Source organism: Solanum lycopersicum, chromosome 5 (assembly GCF_036512215.1).
Source record: "Solanum lycopersicum chromosome 5, SLM_r2.1".
NCBI lineage: Eukaryota > Viridiplantae > Streptophyta > Magnoliopsida > Solanales > Solanaceae > Solanum > Solanum lycopersicum.
Window position 1 is genome coordinate 1016990 of NC_090804.1, and position 20708 is coordinate 1037697.

General features: G+C 27.2%; 2 protein-coding genes across 2 annotated transcripts; one reads left to right on the forward strand and one right to left on the reverse strand.

Annotated features, from left to right (window-relative positions):
• The first annotated feature begins 12667 nt into the window (after positions 1 to 12667).
• On the forward strand, positions 12668 to 13810 carry LOC101263113 (uncharacterized). Its single transcript, XM_004238657.5, has 3 exons — positions 12668 to 13188; positions 13271 to 13395; positions 13494 to 13810. The coding sequence occupies exons 1-3, from the start codon at positions 12927 to 12929 to the stop codon at positions 13605 to 13607; spliced, it is 501 nt and encodes a 166-aa protein (XP_004238705.1). The 5' UTR covers positions 12668 to 12926; the 3' UTR covers positions 13608 to 13810.
• Positions 13361 to 19690, reverse strand: LOC104647252 (protein PLASTID REDOX INSENSITIVE 2, chloroplastic-like). The gene is made up of 3 exons (XM_010322309.4): positions 16862 to 19690; positions 16310 to 16408; positions 13361 to 14098 (listed from the first exon to the last, which is right to left on the reverse strand). Exons 1-3 carry the CDS (start codon positions 17054 to 17056, stop codon positions 13904 to 13906), a joined length of 489 nt encoding a protein of 162 aa, XP_010320611.1. The 5' UTR covers positions 17057 to 19690; the 3' UTR covers positions 13361 to 13903.
• Positions 19691 to 20708: the final 1018 nt, after the last annotated feature.

Below are 20708 nucleotides of genomic sequence, written 5' to 3' on the forward strand. Positions count from 1 at the left end.
TTACGCGGCGTAAAGAATATTTATATCGAAAAGTGTCATATTGTCACGAGTTTTTTGTGATTTGCACACCTAACGTTCACAAAGATGTAAGGTTTTTATACGTATTGTTCTTTTAGACCTCACTTAATTTTACTGGATATACTGTTGTTGTTTTCCGGTGATTTATTCATGTCTTTACAAAATCATAATTTCTATTTGATTTGATTTGGGTTAGGGTAATAAACACATGAGTCTATAATTTTGGGTTTCAGTTTGTGATTGACAAGATGGGCCTACTCTAAAATGGGCTTCTTTCTCTTTGGCCCACTAAATTGGAAATGTTTATAAAAATTTCATTTTTAGTTGGTAAAATAAATTGAAAAATATTTATTTCAACAAAATAAATAAATATCTTTAAAATGAGTAAATAATTTTTCTTAATGAAAAGAGCTAACGCACTCCACAAGTAGCATTCTATAATTGTCTCCTCTTATCTTCCAACACACCCGGCCTCCATTCCGGTACCTCATATCATCGAAAAATTATATTTTATATATAGAAATGATACGAAATATATAGGTTAAAAATTATTATTCATATATATATATTAAATTTTGAACACACTTGATGAAATTTCTAACTTCGCCACTTTATAGCCCCCATCCCAACACTTCTATCATCCACCTCACCCACATTCGATAGTATTTATCTAAATTATATAAATATTTTTATAAAAATATATTCTATTTACTTACAAATACAAAAAAAAAAAAAGATGTTACTTATATTCTATATGAATAAATAATCTCTGTTTTATATTCTCGATTAATGCACAAGTTAGAGGTGAGAATTGAGAAAACATGATAAAAAATTATCACAAATTATTATTTTTGTATTTATAAATGTTGTCTTTAATTAGTTAGACAAAATAATATGTACATAATTTGTTGTTTCCCATATCCACCTATTCTAATGCAACACTAATAATTTGGGTTATAAATATAAGTGAGTTGATATCGATTATATACATTTTCCCGATTTAATATACACGTTGCTCCATTTATACTCATTTGATCAATTGTTTTTAAATTATAAATAACTAAAAATCATACTAAGGCAGGCCAAATAGTATTCCTTAACCATATATAGTTTTTTTTTTCATCTATATATAATTGAATTATGAAATAAAATTGGATAAGTTATGGTCCCAAATTCCAAATTCAAAGCACTTTTTTCTTTTCCCTTTTTTCATATATAAACTTTTCCCAACAGACAAAAACCACACGGATTGTAATAGTAAACTGTGAAAACAACAGTTTTTTGTTAATTGGCCTTTCACTTTCACATAAATATAAATACAATTAAAATTACTAACAATCTTATCTCAAAAGGGTTATGTTTTCTTTCTTCTCCTTACACCTAGTGACAACAATTGTTTGACGATCGAGAACAAACTTCTGAAAATGAGGTGCATATAATATTTAAGTAAAGTCATTCCACGTTATGTTACTCGACAGTCGATATAGCATAGTCCAAACTACAAATACACGTAAATTTAGATCTGAAATATCTTAGACATGTTATAAGCTTGTATCGTCATGAATACAGATTGAAATCTGTAATTCCTTGTTATTAAGTTGAATATTTTTCTTCTATTGAACAAAAATTCAGTTATTAATTACCATGTCATATTCAATGAAAATGAGCATTATACAATTTTGTAGTATAATACAATTATGTTTATAGATTTCTACTCAATAATTATAAACTATTGAGCAAATATATATTACATTAATTTAATCTCAAAATTAACACTTAATTGTAAATAAAGTATGAAGTTGACATGTTTATGGCATAGTAAAAGAAAAGAGGATGTAACATATATATAGTCCAAACTATCAAGCAACAAAAAGATTAAAAGATTATTAATGAAAAGGCAAAGACAACTATATAGTATTTTATAAAGGCAAACAAGATTAGAAACCAGACATAAATTAGCTCCATGATTATATACTAAATGTTTGTAAATATAGAGGCAACTCAAGGTAATTGATGTCATATCAACCTCATATTTTATGAAACAATGTGACCTTCCATAATTTGATGTGTCGTTTTTTTTTTAATTTGATCATTTGATATATTTAAAATTTACTGATCGGTTTTATTTAAATAAAGAATTTGTATATCTAGCGAATTTTTACTAAGGAACTTTTTTCATTTGTATAAGATGAATTGAACCCAACTATTTATTTTCTATTTAATTACAATATTTACAAACAAATAAATATAAAATGTTTTTATTTGTCTATTCATAATGTTTTTTTTAAAATCGCATGCAATTGAAAGATCACAATCATGCAACGTAAAGTGATATATATATAAAGTGGATTACTTTTATGTTTTAATTTTAATTTCCCCTTTTTGAAACCTTAATGTTCATGCATGCATTTAAGGGTGTTGCTCAAATGAAGATTAAAAAAAATCTCTTTAGAAAATGTTTTTTGAAATAATAATTGAATTTCTTATTTATGTTTTTTTTGTTCTGCATATTTAAAAAATATTATCCTAAAAAAACTATTGAGAAATTTGTTCTATATGTTATTTTTTAATGAAATGATTTACAAAGGGAAATAATTAATTTAGTAGCGGTACATACATAAAAAATAAATTGAATGTTGTAGTACTTAAATAAATCGTTAAGTTTGTAAAGATTTATAATTAAAAGAATCAAAGAGCACATCAATTGATTGAGGGTTAGGTATGATTAAAAAAAAATATATATTTAAAAAAAACAACATTTGAGGGATTAAAAGTGTTAATTTTCCAAAAAGGAAGAATTTTTTAAAATAGTTAAGAATCTTATTAAAAAGAAAGGTAAATATAAAAAAAGAGTTTCAACAAAACTTAGATATTCTTAATTATGAAAAAAAATCTCAATAATTCACTTAATATGAATTAGTGAAAGTAACAAGAATTAACACGATAATTTTGAAAATATCTTTTGGCACAAGGATCAATTTATCAATTAATTTTATTTAGACACTTAAATATATTTATTTAAATTAAATATATATACACGTGATAAAGTCATATCAGTTATTTTCAATTTAAATTTTGAAACATTTGATGTCTTATGAGTTATGATATGTTCATTACATATTTATAAGATTAATACTTCATCTATTATTACCTTAATTTAATTATACGAATTAATCTCAATAAATTGTAAAAGTTAAAACCTCTTTATTAAGCCTATCTATGTACCAAGCCTTATTTTAATGATTTTGTGTTAGGGATAAGATAATGGAATTTCTTGGGGTTATCTTAAAACTATAATGCAAAAGTCAATAATTACAAATGTCTATGAAAGATTCTTCTTAAAAGTACAATAATTTTATTAATTAACCTTATTCTTTCTTTGTCTTTCACTTCCTCCTCCGTCCAGAAATACTTGTCATGTCACGCTTATTAAAAGTCAATATAACTAATTTTTAAAGATAAATTAGATTACATTAATTTGATATTTTAAACAAAAAAAAATAGATATTCTAAAACTATATGAAAAAGTACTATAAATTACAATTTTTTGCATAGTAATATAATGAAAAAATGCATCTTAAAATATTAATCAAAGTTTTTATTTTTTAACTTTAAAAATAAAAACTATGAAGAGTAATAATTATGCAATTGATTACATATTATTTTGAGAGTTTTCTCGAGCTATTCGCCTAAAAGGATTGACCAACCTCTCTACTCATTACAAAGTTGTGTAAATTAAATGACATTATATTATCACACAATAATTTAATATAAAGTATTATCACTATATATCATTAAATAGATAATGAGATTTTTTCTTACTAATCAAAAGGTTCGAGTTTAAATTTAATCAGAAGATTCGAAGTTTATTTAAATAATTTATTTAAATAGGAATTTTTTTATTTTTAAATAAATTTTATACCATACAACTTTAAATTAATTGAATTAGTAAATTTTGAATATGAATAAATTAAAAGGAAAGAAACACCAAAAGGACTATTATAATATTTTTAATTTGCCTTTTGTCCTTTAATTAATGGTTGTCCATATGATTCTTTTTAGGTTAAAGTAATATTGAATTTTCCACTAAGAAAAAATGTATTGAAGATGCTTCATTATTAAGATGGAAAAAGATCATTATGAGATCTTAAGAGAATATATTGGATATATATCAATCATTTTGCTTTTCTATGATTAATTAATTTAATTAATTAATTGCATATGCTTTCAAAGAGTTTGTTCTAACACAAGAAGAATATAAAAATAGACATTGCTATTATTTTTGTCACGATTAATAAAAGGTTGACAACATGGTTTAATGTATTTTTCTTAATTAACAAGGGAGATGGATTACGATTATATTGGGAATAATAGATACTACAAGATATTGAGAATATTATTTAAAGTGGTGACACTTAAAAGATGGATGGTTCGTAGGTAGATTAATTTAAATAATGTGAATTAAAAATTTATGATATTTAGTATTGACAAATTATGTTTTCAGAAGTTGATTAATTATAGGTTTATATCTACTATATATAAATTTATGTTATGTGTTCAAAATGTTAATTAAGTTCAGATGAACATGAGATTGTTACATTGAATCTATCCGTGAATGAAATCTGATTACTTAATTGAACTAATATTATTCTATCGATATAAAATATAAATTTATTTTGAAAAGCTTTTTTAAAAATATCAACAAATTAAATCCTTTAGACTTGGTCATATATTGATACATAACTTATTAAAATTTAGATTAGAAATATTATAGATCTCCCTAACTCAATAATAGCCCGACATCCCTATCGTAAATACCAAATTAATCATATGGTAGTTAAGTGGGTTCATATATTTTCAATGGATCAAGACTTTGAATTGTCATTAATCATTATCTTATTATAAAGATTAGTTTCTAATACATGTATATGATGTGTATTTATAAGTCTTTAAATATTTGAGACATTCTCATAATAGTAGCATCACTTAATTAAGAATTTACATAATGCATTGAATTATGAGTAAAATCATTTAAAATTGACAATTCTCTTTTTAATCTATTTTTCTCGAGCCATGTCTGATAGGAGGTATTACAAAAAATAATATATGTATTATTTATTTTGATATAGTATTTTCAATTATATATGTATTAATTATATGTTTGATTTCGAAATAAAATAGTTATTTTTGAATTATCCTTGATTCAATTTCATCAAAGTTCAAGTGAATCAAAAAGAAAACAACAAGAAAGTGTAATCATTACGAAGAAAAATATCGTAAAATCTATGCAAAAAATACTAACAATGCTAAAATATTAATAATCAAACACGGTATATAACAATTAGTACTGCAACAAACACCAACAAACCAAAACTTTTGCAAGGCAAAACACCCTAGCTCCACGAATTCTTTTCTCTATCCTAATTCACGATAAAAAAATAATATCTAACATAATTAATCTCAATAATATTAATATAAAACGACTCGTTTATTAATCATTTATTAATTATGTTTTTTTTTTCTCTGATCTCTCATGTGTACTCTACATCAGTACGGCAACTTGTTCCTAATTCATTGAATTTTTCTTTGAATCTTGTTTTTAGAAACTTCAATTGATCTACCTTAACACTTTTTTTTATGTGTCATAATTAGGACCTTTCACATCTTCAAACATTTTCTGACACTACTTGACAAACATTCTAAAAATTAAAGTTAAAACATCATTATAAATTTGCATATGAAACACACATGATCAAAACTTGAGGACATGATGTTTCTTTTTCTTATCCCTCTAAATTGTCTTAATGATCTTTAATCAAACACCAAAAAGTTTATCAATTCACCCATTAATTAGCCTCTCTCACATAATATTCTCTGTCAGATACGTAGTATTGAAACTAAAACGTTATATTCCCCAGTTTTATACTATATGTCTTTCACATAATATTCTCTACCAGATACGTTGTATTGAAACCAAAACGTTATATTCCTCAATTTTATATTACACGACTCATATTGATCTTATACATATCTTTAAAAACTTTAATTAGATGCATATTATTCTACTAAATTAATCTAATTAATGTTGCTTGAAACTTTCAAATTTGACTACTATTATAAAGTTGTTTAAATAACAAGAATATACATTAATATATACAAATTCATCCATTTTGGCTCAAAGGTTGGGCTTTTTTTAACGATCGAGAAATTTATCAAAAGTTCATTCTTATAATAAATATAACTTTTGAAACTCGAGGATATATAATTAATCCGTCTCTTCACCCTTCTCTATTTAAATATCGAATTTAGTTAATTAAATATTTAATAAGTTAATTAAGTTTGTGAGAAGGAAGATCTCCCCAAGTTGTGTACTCTACAATAGTACGGCAACTTGCTCCTAATTCATTGAATTTAATTTTCTCCAAATAGTATTATTCACTTAATCTACCTTATAATATAAAAATTAGATCACTTTTTAATTAATTAGAAACCTTCAATTTTTATTTTTATTTAAAAAAAAAAAACATTTACTGCCACACTTGACAAACATTCTCAAAAAGTTCAACCTTGTTAATGAAACACATAAAAGAATTAAGTAATTAGACTTGACATGTTTCTTCTCCTATCCCTTTATTGTCTTTATAATCTTAAACATCCAAAAATTAATTAATTAATTAATCCTTTTTTTTGGGGGTCTAAAATACATTGCATCAAAGCCTAAATGATCTGTTGTATGATGGAGTAAAATTAAAAGAATAATATATATGGAGAAAACAACTTTAGAATTAATTAATTAATTATATCATTCACAAAAACAACTAAGAATACAACCCCACTTATAATAAAATGAAGTTTGTTAGGTTTAGATATTTTATATTAATTTTTTTTATGGCCAAGAAAATTAGAATGTTTTAATTGTTGCCCCCACTTGAGTACAATCTAAGAACAAAGCAAAAAGTTTTCATTTTCCCTTCTTTAATTTGAAATTCTCAACAAGTTGAATGCATTTAAAGTTGTCCCAAATAGTAGAAAAATAACATTCTCAATACATTAAATGTTTGAATATAAGTTGTATACCCATACTTCATAAATAAATTTTACACTATTAGTACAATTTAACAAAAATGATATATGTCTTTATTCTATTTTCTAACTTATTATATCGATTGAATAATTTTTTAAAAAGTTACACTATCGAGATTAAAAAAATAAACATCATTTTCTTTTAAATTACCAAATCTCCTTCATATTTGTGATCTTCATTTACACGCCAAGAAAATTTACAACTTGATTTACACTGTTTTTTAAATTCATTTTATAAATTTCAAGTCTATATACTGTAACTAGTGCAATTAACATCTGAATGAGACACTATTAGTATAATATGTCTCGTCTTTATTCTATTCACTACCTTACCATATCAATTGTTAAGAAGATCTACACAATTGAGATGAAAGAAACTTCATTTTCATCTGAACAATCAAATCTTCTTCATATTTATGACCTCTATTCACACGTCAAGAAAATCTCCAATTTGATTTGTCTCTTTTTAAAATTAAACTATATTCAATAATGTGTCTTGTTGACAACTAACAAGAACTTACTATCTTCAATTAACAATGAAAAAAAAAATTATTAGTACATGTTCATTTTAAGTACATAACTTATAATATACAAAAAGGAACTTGTACATTATCAACAATACACACAATATAAACCATTCAATATTGATGGCTTGTCATAACAAGTTAAAAGAGCACTTCAATTTAATAAAAATTATTAGGTTTTGTAGTCCCCTACACAGGTCATGTTTGAACATGAAATAGTCCAGTCTGCATTAAATGTTGGAAACCAAGATCCCCCAACATCTCCACATGGCTTACATATTCTGACAATTAATCACATAAAAATTCTTTTTTATTTACACCATGTGAAACATTGTTCAAGATTTTCCCATCAATGGTTTTTTTTTTTTTAGTTGGAATTAATTTAATGAGGTGAATCTGATTTACTTGTGAGTCAAAGATCTTCAAGTGTCTTCCTTTAATTTTGTTTTTACATTTCTTTGAGAGTTTAGATTTTATGAATGGACAATTTTTAAAATGTTTATGTATGAATCATGTCATTAGTAAGGTAATTATTAAATAGATTAGTTACTGGTAGTGGATTAGTGGTTGCTTCTAAATATCGTAATATTATAATGAAAATAACTTTTAGCATTATTAAATATTAACATTAATAAAGAGTGTTAAAGTTTTTACCGGTATTAGTTAAGTGTTATTAAAATCACCATCGCTAAAGACTTTAGGGATATATATAAAAAGTGACAATTGTCGTTAAAAATATATATATTTATCGATAATTAAAAATTAATTATCGTTAATAATTATTTTTATTATAGTGTATGTAATTGTCAAGTAATATAATGAGTCGAGACTCAAGAGTCATATGTCTTATTTATTGAAATTTATGATTAATCTCTACGTTAAATTAATACTAATTCTTTATTTAAGTGATAAAATTTTCTACTAGCTTAAAAAAATTAATGAACTTCAGTTAAGAAAGAACAAATTTTATATTATTAATGAAGGAAATTCGATATAGGATTATGGACTATCTTATAATTATTTTGTATTCTTCAATTAATTTTGACTTCTTACTTAATATATTTTACTAATTAACATGGTTAATGTTACAAACAATTTCTTGTTTACTAATTTCACGCCGATATGTTTATGATCATGAACCTTGTTAATAATTAACAACGATTATAATAAGTTAACTAAGACAGACAACTTTAGCTTTCTTCAATTTTTTGTACATTTTCGTTCAAAAATACATATATTGAATAATAAAATTTAATTTAGTCATATACTTTATAAACGACGCAAATAAAATATATGTTAGATCGAAATACAAATATAAATTAATATTTTATTTAGTAATTTTTTAAATATAATTCATAAATTTAAGTTAAAATTATTTAAAACAAAAAAAAAGATTAAAACAAAAAAATAATAAAATACAAAATTAATCTCTGGTCAATAATATAAAAATTCATATAACCAATCAATTAAGCTACTAAAATTTTTCGACGGTGAACAACTTATAAATGCCCTCGAGTTACTTTTCTTTTAAGTATTTTTCTATGATCTCTAAGATCTAATATATCGGTTAAGTTTGACATTTTTGTCAAAAAAATATGCTAATTTTGGGAAGTTGGAAAATGTGGACATTTTAGCAATGGCCACCGCCTTAATTAGTACTAAAATTCCCTATATTTTTGTGTGCATTTGTTAAATAATTTAATTAATAAGTATCTTTGAATTAAAATTTCTAATCACTTCCTACGTACTCAAAAATGACTTTAGTCAACTTTTTCTTTTCACATATAATATTCACTTTTCATATTAAAATTTGAGTTAAAAAATATCATTTTAAAAAAAATACTCTATAACAAAAAAAAATTAATTTAAAATTTCTAATTAAAGATGAAATAATATTTAATCATCGTAATCTTATAGGTGACTTTAATCAACTTCTTAATACTTTCTTATAGGTACCTAATTAATTAGAGCATCTTCACACAAAAAAAAAATCAACTTTTTTTTTCCCTTTATGGTGGTGGAAACCACTTTTGAGTTCATCAAAGAATTACATATTTAAAAAGTTTATGTTTTTAATATGTTTTAAAATCTAGGTATAAAGATGGTGGTGTATACTTTAATTATGAGTTTTCACTTTATTATTTACAATAATTTGGCCTCAAACCTTGAAGTTTTATTGAGTTTAACATCAACCACACGAATAAATACGTGCCCACTTTACCAAACATTAATTTGTCTATGTCTGATGATAATGTGTCAATAATTGATTAATTGACACATTAATATTAATCCATTTTACAGATAGTAATAATAATCATATAAATAGTGACACTTTTCTAGAGATTATTATGATAATGAAATTTATGGAAGTTTGAATCAAAATAAAGTGATTACATACATTTTGTTAGAATCGTAGTGAAAAAGGAATAATTATAGAACTTCACTTTAGATTCTAAATGTGTACGTGACTTTTTTATTTAAGTATTTAAAAAGATAATTTCTTTCGTCTTGATTTATGATAAAATATTTATATAATAATTATTATTTTTTAAAAGAATTTATAAAATTTAAAATGGACAAATAATATAATCATAATATTACAAGTTGGATTTTCCTTTTTTCTTATTAGTTATATGAGAAAATCTCCTTTCTAATATAGAATTTTCTCAATTATATGCTTCTCATTATTCATCATGTGTAGAAAGAAGAAAAAAATTTATATTTGATTAGTCTAGCTTTTAAGACAAATAAATAAATATATCATTTTTTAAGTTCTTCCAGCAAATGTATTAGGCATGGGTAGAAGACATTCATTCCATAATATATATATATATATATATATATATATATATTTTGAGATATTTATTAGGTTCAGGCGATGTATCAAGATAAAATATTATCATAACATTGATTTTTTATATGATTAATCGTTCATCTACTATAAAGTCATATGTTTTAGTTTTAGTTTTCATTTTTAAAAAAATAACTTTCTTAAATAATAATTGTGACAATTTAAATAACTCAATTTTTTTTATAAAAAAATAATCATAAGATATTTTCAAGGTCATGAGAAAATAAATTTGTTAGAGTGCATGAATTGAAAACAATAATTCCCACTTAGTAATCTACAACCAAAATTTGACTTTAGTTAGGATGAATAATTGAATACGAAAGAATGTAACATTATACACTTATAGTTTAAATCAAAATTAAAATTTCAATGCTATAATTTTCTTTGGACAAATAAAATCACTATTAAGGATAATTTTATTGCAAAACATATTCTTTTATAATAACATTTCGTTATCAAATAATTTTTTTTAGCGAATTATATTATAGTAATATTTCATAATAAATTTTTTTAAAAATACGTGGACAAATAATATTTTTCATAAAATAGGGTAAGTAGGAGTATACGTTAGATGGGGCGACAATAGAATCTCAGGTACACGCCTTGATTTGTTTTTCTCAATTATTTTTCATTCATATCTAGGCATTGACCTGTAAATATCATTATTATTTCATGTTAGGTAGTATTGCTTTATACGTTTCGATTATTATAATATAGATTAACATAATATTAATATTTTTTTAAAAAAAAACACACACACTATTGAAGTTTATGACATAGAATAAGTAAAATTATAAACTTATGACTCAATTATTTTTTTTATGGCAAATTATAGAAATCACATACTTTTAAGGTAAATTTATAATCCATCTCTTAAAAGTTCATAATTACAGAAATAATTGAAATGGATACAATAATAAAAATACGGAGACATTAAAAAGAAGATCAAATAAATTAATCGTAAAAAAATCATCCTGATACATTAAAAAAGGATCAAATACATTACTGAAGAGTCGGGATACATTATTAACGGTCAAAAGATCAAAGTGCTGATATATTAAAAAAAGATCGAATATATTGATGGAAGATCGGATAGGTTAATAATATTTTTGAGTTAAGAGAAAAATAAAAAATTTTAAAAATTTATAACACTTATAGAGAATCATGATAAAAAGTAAACTAAAACTTGAGATTTCAATTAAAAAAAAAAGTGAATCGTATAAATTGAAACCGATGAACTGTATTTTATTTTATTTGGTTGATGATGGATTATTATTTTTGTGCCTTGTTGACTCCGTCGACACCGGCCGTCCAAGATCCCGGCCCCTCGGCGTTGAACCACGTGGCAAGCACACCTGCATTCTAGGACTCTGCCGGTTGATGACGTCATCTTATTGTATTTTTGTTAATTTTTAAAGTTTATTATAATGTGCAATTTGAGATTTTTATAAAGGTACTATAAACTGATCACCTGACAAAAGTTTTGAGTGGACTGTTAGGATTTGGAAGAGGTAAGACTTAAAAGAGTCTACATAGTCTCATTGGTGATGATTATTTTATATGTTGTGGGAAAAATGTCATATAAAATACTATATAATATGATATGGGAACATGAAAGATTGATTTTATAGAAAATATGACTATTATTATTATTATAGAAGATGATTGTTATTAAAGATCTAACGATAGTTTAATGAGTTTACCAGTTTTTCTTTGTCTGTCTAAGCTAAGATAGATGGACAGAAATCATATAAAATGCATTTGATATGAAGGAAGTTTTGCGGTGGATATTTTACTCCATTTTTTTTCGTGTTTGGTAGATAACGAAGTTCCTCAAAGCATTTAAATATAATTCAAACAAATACTATAGGAGGCGGAGATGGGGATAGTGGGGATGAGGGAGAAGATGAACTGTGTTGGAGGATAGAGAAGACACAATTAACGTAATATAACTCGTTTTCTCTACATTTTTTTGTTTAGAAATTTTATAAAAAGCTTGTTTTCTAAAATATCTAACCAACGAATATGAAAAAATTAAATCGCATTTTTCACAAATCGTCATGCTGATTCCCGATAAACCCCTAATATCTTTTTGTCATTACTGAAATTTGAACCTAAAACCTTTGATTCGTCAACACACTTTGTTGGACCACTAAAACATCAAAAAGTGAACTTGCTTAATCGCTTTTTTTTTTTTAAAAAATAAAATAAAATATAATTTATATATAATCTTTTTGGGTGGCATACATATAACTACTATATAAGTTAGTTGAGGAAGGGAGGATATTGCTAGGCTAGCTTGAGAGAGACTTATTTTACTACACACAAACACACAAAGAAAGTGGGCACTACTTGGAAAGAGACTCTTGTCTATTTCATAACCTTCTTTCCTTCTTCCTTCCTTGCCTTCTTATCCATCTTCTTCTTCTAAGAAATCGAAAATCAACCAAATGGGGAATTGCCAGGCTGTTGATGCAGCTGCACTAGTAATACAACATCCAAATGGTAAGATAGACAGGATGTATTGGCCTATGACAGCTAGTGAAGTTATGAAAATGAACCCTGGTCACTATGTTTCACTCATCATACCTCTTCCTATCTCCTCCGATGACAACTCCAATGATAAAACTGTTCGTTTCACACGCGTTAAACTTCTCCGTCAAACAGACACTTTAGTCCTTGGCAGAGCTTATAGACTTGTCACAACACAAGGTATGTGTGATGTAGTTCATGTTCTAATGCACAAATTCTTGTTTTGTACTCAAAAGACTAATTCTTTTGAATATGATTACAGAGGTGATGAAGGTATTGAGAGCTAAGAAACATGCAAAGATGAAAAAGAATCAACCAGAGTTGCAAGACAATCAAAGATCAAGCTGTGAAGTTGAAGCTGGAAACTCTGAATCAGATAAGAACAAGGTAATCAATAATTTTGAACTAATCACTTGAGAACATGAAAGTGACTAATATAAGATGATAATCAAGTTTACTAATTAGATAGAGTTGATCATTTGCAGGCTAAAAGACATGAAGGAAACAGGCAAAGACCTGGAACAACAAACTTAGCTGCTGCTTCAAGCTCGAAATCATGGCGTCCGAGTTTACAGAGTATCTCTGAGTCCAATAGCTAATGAAGGTTGCAACTCGATCACCGGAATCATGGAAAGATAAAACTCACAGAAGTTGGTGGTTCTAATGTCTTATTCATCCAATTGTCTAAGTTCATGAGGGATGTTGAGCAATAATGCTTTTGTATAGAAGAGAAATGGAACTACTACTAACTCTACCTTGATAGAAAGAACATCCTATAATGGAAAATACATATTCTCCGGAATTCTCGCATTGCTTTTTTTTTTTTGCAAACGTACCTCGACTATTCCACCAGATACCTGTTATCTTTTACCAACACACGTACACGATAACTTCGTTATCTTAGGTGTTTTGAGTTCCAAGTCTCCCAATCTTGATCAACGCAATTTTGAGCCCATAATAGTGATGCTCGTGCAGCCGATGCCGCTCCTGAAAGTTTCCTTTCTTTGAGAGCTACCATCATATCAGTAAAAGGCTCCACAAGTAGTGTCCCAGGTCCTCCATATTCATTGTGCAAGAATTCATTAAAAATCTGATTTAAGTAAACATTTAAAGCTAATAACAGAACAACTGTATATTTTTAATACTCATGAAAGTAAAAAAGCATCATATTATAAGTGTTTAATTTATTCAAGAAAATGCCAGCATTGGTGGCACAAAAGACCAAGTACAGCTTGATATTAACTGTTCATCTATGTTTCTATTGTATGACAAGTAGGAGTACCAGATACTACTTTCAAATGTCAATCATTGTACTATTTCCAGGTAAGAAACAAGTCAGATTATAAGTACTAATAAACATGATATTATATACAATTATATCAAAGAACATAATGGATGGTAGTGCTAGTGTTTTACTCGCCTTGTTTTAATTTGTTTATCTGATTTTGACTTTGTACGAAACTTAAGAATGTAAAGAAAGAATCTTGTGATTTAAAACTAAAGATGCATAGAATGTCCTTTAATCTTTGTGATCTTATCGGTCGGAATTAAGGAGTTATCAAAAAGTGAAAGATACATTCTTTTTCAAACATACTAAAAAGGAAAGAAAGTCGGACAAACAAATTGAAACTGTGGTCGAGAAGTTATGAACTCAATCTAACTAAAAGTTGTTTCCTCCCCCAACTTAAGAAAGTACGACACCAACGTTTGACTGCAATTGGTTTTGGTTTTCTCATTTTAATTGGAAATCAAAGTCAGCACATTTTAATTAGAGCATTCAATATTGATAGAGGTGGTTAGCATATCAATCTACTGCTTACAAGCCAAACTACTACAAAAAAAGTCAAATTATGTTGACAATATTGAATCTTTTTTAATTGTCCCTTCTGGGGCTCCTCGCGTAACGAGAGCTTATTGCACCAGGCTGCCCGTTTCTCATATTTATTGGCCAATTCTCTTTTGGTACTATTTGTTTAATAGGTCTAATTACCAACAGTCCAACATACTACATGCATTCATTAAATGAAACATCTAAGTCTTAACAAATCAAATAAATTCAAACCATGTTAGTCACACTCACATCTAATCATATTTGTTGGAGTAAAAGTCATCTCATCCTTAGGTTAACAAAAGAGAACATGAGTTTCTTACTCATAATATAGTTATAGGTTAGCAAAAGAGTTCACAACTTCTCATAAAAGGAAAATGCTACAAGTACGTTGAAATTCTTCTACAATGTCAACTGAGCAAAGTTGCATCTGCTATCTGTCCTTATAGCTTTACTATGCGATAATTGAGTTTAGTGTCTTTCGGAAATTTTTGTGCTCTACCTCCACCAGTTAGAGGTAAGGTCTGGGTACACTCTATCATCTCTAGACCATTAACTATTTTACTTTTGACTGTCGGTGGTACATTCCTCTTGAGCTCTCCATAAAACATTAATCAAACCAAACCGAACTTTTTATCAAATGAGGACCATATACTGCAACTACATGAATTCTGTTTTTTTCTTCAAAGACACATCAGTGTTGTAGAATCAATTGGAAGACAACTTTATGATACCGACAGACTTAACTGGATGAACTCCCTAACGCTCAAGTCCCAAATAATTTCCAGTACGTACCAAGCAGAACTTACTTCACCTGTTCAGCCAGCTTAAAAATGCTATGTCTTCTAGACTTCTACTATCCGAATCAAAACAGATAGTAATACTAAGATACATCTGCCAAGTAGTCACTTCCAGTTTACTGCATCTTACTATTAATGAGTTTTTAGTTTAGCCGCGTTTAATTAAATCAGTTCCTAATTTTTAATTATGCTCTTCTTTGCATCCTACACGAAATTATCAAGACCTATAGGGACAAAATGGATATATTTTTATCAGAGGTTGACAAGATTTGACGGAAAAAATTGTGATTTTGATGTCGTTTATAGGAGAGAACAAATCTGAGAAGCCATATTAGTCATTAATAGCTCATTCAAAGAAGAGAAAAAGAATAGTTTAGTTCAATAATTCTTATGTTCAATAGTAACTTCGCCTACGATTATTCTCTTATCGGACTGTTTTTCTTAAGTCAGGGGTCTATCGGAAACAACATCTCTACCTTTGAGGAAGGCGTAAGGTCTACTCACACTCTACCCTCCCAAACCCCACTTTATAGGACTACGCTCACATGTTGTTGTACCCCTTATGATTAAATACAATACTAATAAATCTAGCGAAACATTCACTTAGACATTTGATCAAACAATTCATGAGGTATTCTTTCTAAATGGAAAATTGTCATTCGAAAAGCCTTACCTCAGCACAAACACTAATAACATCATCAAGTTCGTCTCCACGAATCTCCTTTTCCTTGGACAGTTTCTTCAAGAGCTCCACCCTGAACTTGTTAGTCTCCTACATTTCACAAATAAACTAATCAATATTAGAAAATAAACTATATATGTCACAATACCAAACTAGTTATCATACAACAACAACATACTCAGTATAGTCCGACAAAGTGATGTTCTAAGGAGGTCAGTATACAACATTACCCCGAAATTCAGAGAAAGCATGTCATTCTACCATACAACTAGTCGTACAAAGTGGGGTCTGGAGAGGCTAAAGCACGTAGGCATATAGTACGAGACGTTGTTTCTGATAGACTCTGGACTCAAACAAACTATACACACAATTTCAAAGCTAATTAGGTTCCTCTATATGAATCTTTTACATTCACTCTACTGTATACAAGGCTCGTTTCATTTCATTACTGGTATAACAAATTAGGGATTCGCAAATTAAGTTACAGCAGTGAGTAGTTAATACTATTCAGTTATAGAAAAGAATAATGCAGAAATGAGTTACAGCAACAGCAAATTCAGGGATTGGGTCAGGATACACTTGTTTCTGAGTCTGTGTTGAGCTGTGAGGAACTGATAAGTGATTTCTTGAGATGGGTTTTGACAAGTGAAGCTTAAGAGAGGTTTTGGGTTTGTGTTGAATTGAATAATTCAAGATTGAAGCAGCTGCAATGGTGAAAGTTGGAAGGTAAAGCGCCATTGTTGATGTAATAACAAAATTTGAAGCAAATATATTCCCACGTATGAAAATGAAAAAGAAAAAAAAAAGCCCAAAATAGTCATTTATCAGAAGATTTTTATATATTTAGAAGAAATAATAACATCACGAGCACATGAGAAAGAAAAATATCTTAGTAAACATATTATTATAGCCAAAATTAATCACATCGTGGATAAATCATTCCCTAAGAAAGGCGACTCAGTGTGCATCGATCGGTTCGATTTGGTTTTATGTATTATCGATTTGGTTTATTGGTTTTCAATTTTTAAATATGCTAATCCAATTACAAACCAATAAGATATTCTTTATCAGTTTTCGATTTATTGATTTTTAAATATGCTAACCTAATAACAAAACCCGTGTGAGTCTTTCGCAATCTAGTTTACAAAATATCCTGCAAATGTATAAGTCTTGTATATCAGAAACGTTACCTTGGCCCAAACTTAAGCTTTGGGCCAATTGCTCACTTGGTATGTTGATACTATTTAGGAATTTTAGAAAGTAACCTAAGTTAGATATGATCTCTTTTAGTCTTAGTTTAAAAATGTTACAATTTCAATTTTCGACCTCGAAGCTATGGTACGAAGTAATTGCACGGTTTGTCTTTTAAATAGATTATTTTTAATTTTTGTCCTTTGAATGAGCTGTTTTTTAATGTTTAATCTTAGAAAACATGAGTTTTCTTTTAGGGTACGGGGCATAATTTGTGAAATAATATGATATAAAAATATAAACTTATGAGTTACAAAAAAATTTATTTATCCTAGAGGCTAAAAATTAAAGGCATAACACAAAATAGGGACAAAAGTGCAAATTTGTCCTAATGGTCATGATGTATGAACTACCAGTCTGTCATGGGCTTTAGCCCAAAGACAGCTCTGGCCTTGCCAAATTGTTCACTTGGGATATTTTTTGATTTTATTTTTGAAAAAGAAAACTATCTAATTAGACGAATATTCCTATCATTATATTAAATCGCACTATATTTTGAAATAATTATTTAGTTTCATTCTCCTCCCCTTCCTCTCGCTCGCTTACTCTCTCCCTTAATATTAGATACATGTATAAAAAGCACGAATATACAAAATATTTGATACCACATACATAAAATTGTCATCTGATACACTAGATGAAATTGATTTTGGATATTCAAATACATGAAATTGATACTAGATACATATATACATAAACTTTGCAACTCAAATACATTTTGAAATACTAATAGAGAGGCAAGCAAGACAGTCAATGTATTTCAGATATATATAAATATATATATGCGAATCACACTTGTATACAATGTATCTGAAACAGATTATACCTAATATATTCATACGTATCTAGGATATATCTAAAAAAATCATTTTCTATCTTCTATTCGATATTCAATACTCGCATTAGATTTCACAAAATTGAGAGTCATGTCAATATGTAATTATTTTTTTCTCACTATAAAGGAAGTGCATATATATGCAATCTAGCTCACTAAAGACTAAAGTTGTATATGCTCCAATTATAAGTAGCCAAACACTACCAAACAATAAATAGAAAAAAGTTATGTAAGCCATTTCAATATGCAAACAAAGCAAAGATGCCAATTGCTAGTCCTTTTTGTCATCCCAAAAAGTAGTGATCCAAGGGTTTGTTCTTAGAAGTTTCCAATTATAATAAATTAATCACTCGTGGGGTACTTAATTTTATACTAATTTCAAAAGGATATGTTGTTTGCTAATCAGATAAACTTAACTTAGCTTGTTGCTAATTTTTTATTTACTTGTACAAAGAACATGTAATATTATAAAATTAAGCACGTTCATATGTAACTAATTAAACCTATGTGTTTTTGTTTGCATGCATATCTTTAAGGTGGAATATTGATGTGTCTAGCATATAGATTAATTGTTTATGATACTTATTATTATCCACTTTAATTGGACATTCTCCTCTAATGGCAATATTTTAATTTTTATACCCTATTTTTTCTTCATTAAAACAAAATTGGAGGAAAACATAATGATAAAAATTGACTTGTTGTCTAGTTAGCCTATAGATCATTCCAATGGAATTTTGTTTGGTTTAAGTGTAGTTAAAGTCCTTTAGTAGGTTTGCTTATGAATGTGACTTATAATGTATTACAATTTGTGAATTGTGATGAGATGAATACATCTTTTCATTTTTGGTTAGAAATTTCAAATTTAAGCTCTAATTATGTTTAAAAAAGTTCATTTAGGGAGAATTTCTCTTCAAATAAACCTTACGTGATGCAAATCTAAATTAGTTGAGTCTCTAATACAGATAGAAAATACTGAGTTATTAATTTATTAGAAATGAATGTAATGATCATTTCTTACACCTTATGGAGTTGTAATTTATTCAAAATGGGAAAGTATAGTTTAAGTAGAAAAAACAACACCTAATCAAATATCAACTTCAATCGGTAACCACAATTAGTCAACATTTTGAAAATCTTCATACATTTTAATTAATTCTATTTGATACATTGAAAAAAAAAAAATCCTTTTGGCCCCCAAGAGAACGTGCTTTCGGCTAAAATACATCACTACTTATTATCAAATATTGACTTTAAACTTTAGCCTTTCACATCCAAAAAAAAAAAAAAAATACCTTGTAGTAATATCCATATACCTTAAAAGTTAAAGCCTCTTTACTTTTTTTCTTTCACAATTTTATGTAAATTTCATCCACCATCATGATCCAATATGGTACAAGAAGTGTAAAAGCTAGGCATAATTACACTCATTGTCCTCTACTTGAATTTATGTATGTATACACACAAGTACTTATCTATACATGTTACAAATTACTTATACAGATGAAATGTTAATAGTCAAAAGCACATCTAAACTAGTAGTATTTTTTCCCGATTGTTCTCTTTTCCTTCATTAACTATCATCATCTATACCAAAACGTAACGTACACCTTACGCTTAGTAGGTCAATTATTAGTTTCTCCATTTTTCTACTTGAACTATCATTATCTGCTCAACTGAGTTGTATATTAATACATAAATGATGCTAGCTTGGATACCTAAATGTAAATAACTAGCGAAAAAGTAATTATTCAGATATGTCTTTAATCATTAACTCTAATAATAATTCATAGATCACAACAATCGCTTTTTTTTTCTTCATCATCATCACCAACTATATGTTTATATACATAACCAAAAACAATGTGTCTCTTGATGTGTCATTTTCTAAAGCTATATATCTATGTGAGATATCTCAAAAAAGAATAAAAATGGCATAGGTTATATGATAGGAAATTGTATGATTGAAGAGGTGTGTGCTAGCTTTTGTCTCCACTCTTTAGAAAGAAAAATTTGTGAGGTCCAACCAAAGCATTATCTCTATGACCAAAGTGCAACACAATATGCGCAAGACGCTCCCTTGAGACAGCTACTTATTGTATGTATATATATATATATATATATATATATAAAATCTTCACTTTCACCAAGTTTTCTTTATTCATGCATATGAGACATTTTGGTATCCAAAGATCAAATTTCTTTGTTGGAAAGCCTACTTTTGAGGGTCCTTCATATGGGTAAAGAAGTAAAGTATATATATCCTTTGTCATGTCACCCTATTGGAACCACATGGTCTTATTT

Excerpts from the sequence above, each read along its gene's own strand:
- LOC101263113 (XM_004238657.5), top strand. The coding sequence starts at position 12,927 with ATGGGGAATTGCCAGGCTGTTGATGCAGCTGCACTAGTAATACAACAT. Across the intron at positions 13,189-13,270 it reads TAGACTTGTCACAACACAAG|AGGTGATGAAGGTATTGAGA; the intron begins GTATGTGTGATG and ends ATATGATTACAG. Across the intron at positions 13,396-13,493 it reads CTGAATCAGATAAGAACAAG|GCTAAAAGACATGAAGGAAA; the intron begins GTAATCAATAAT and ends GATCATTTGCAG.
- LOC104647252 (XM_010322309.4), bottom strand. The coding sequence starts at position 17,056 with ATGGCGCTTTACCTTCCAACTTTCACCATTGCAGCTGCTTCAATCTTG. Across the intron at positions 16,409-16,861 it reads TCCCTGAATTTGCTGTTGCT|GAGACTAACAAGTTCAGGGT; the intron begins GTAACTCATTTC and ends TGTGAAATGTAG. Across the intron at positions 14,099-16,309 it reads TTATTAGTGTTTGTGCTGAG|ATTTTTAATGAATTCTTGCA; the intron begins GTAAGGCTTTTC and ends TACTTAAATCAG.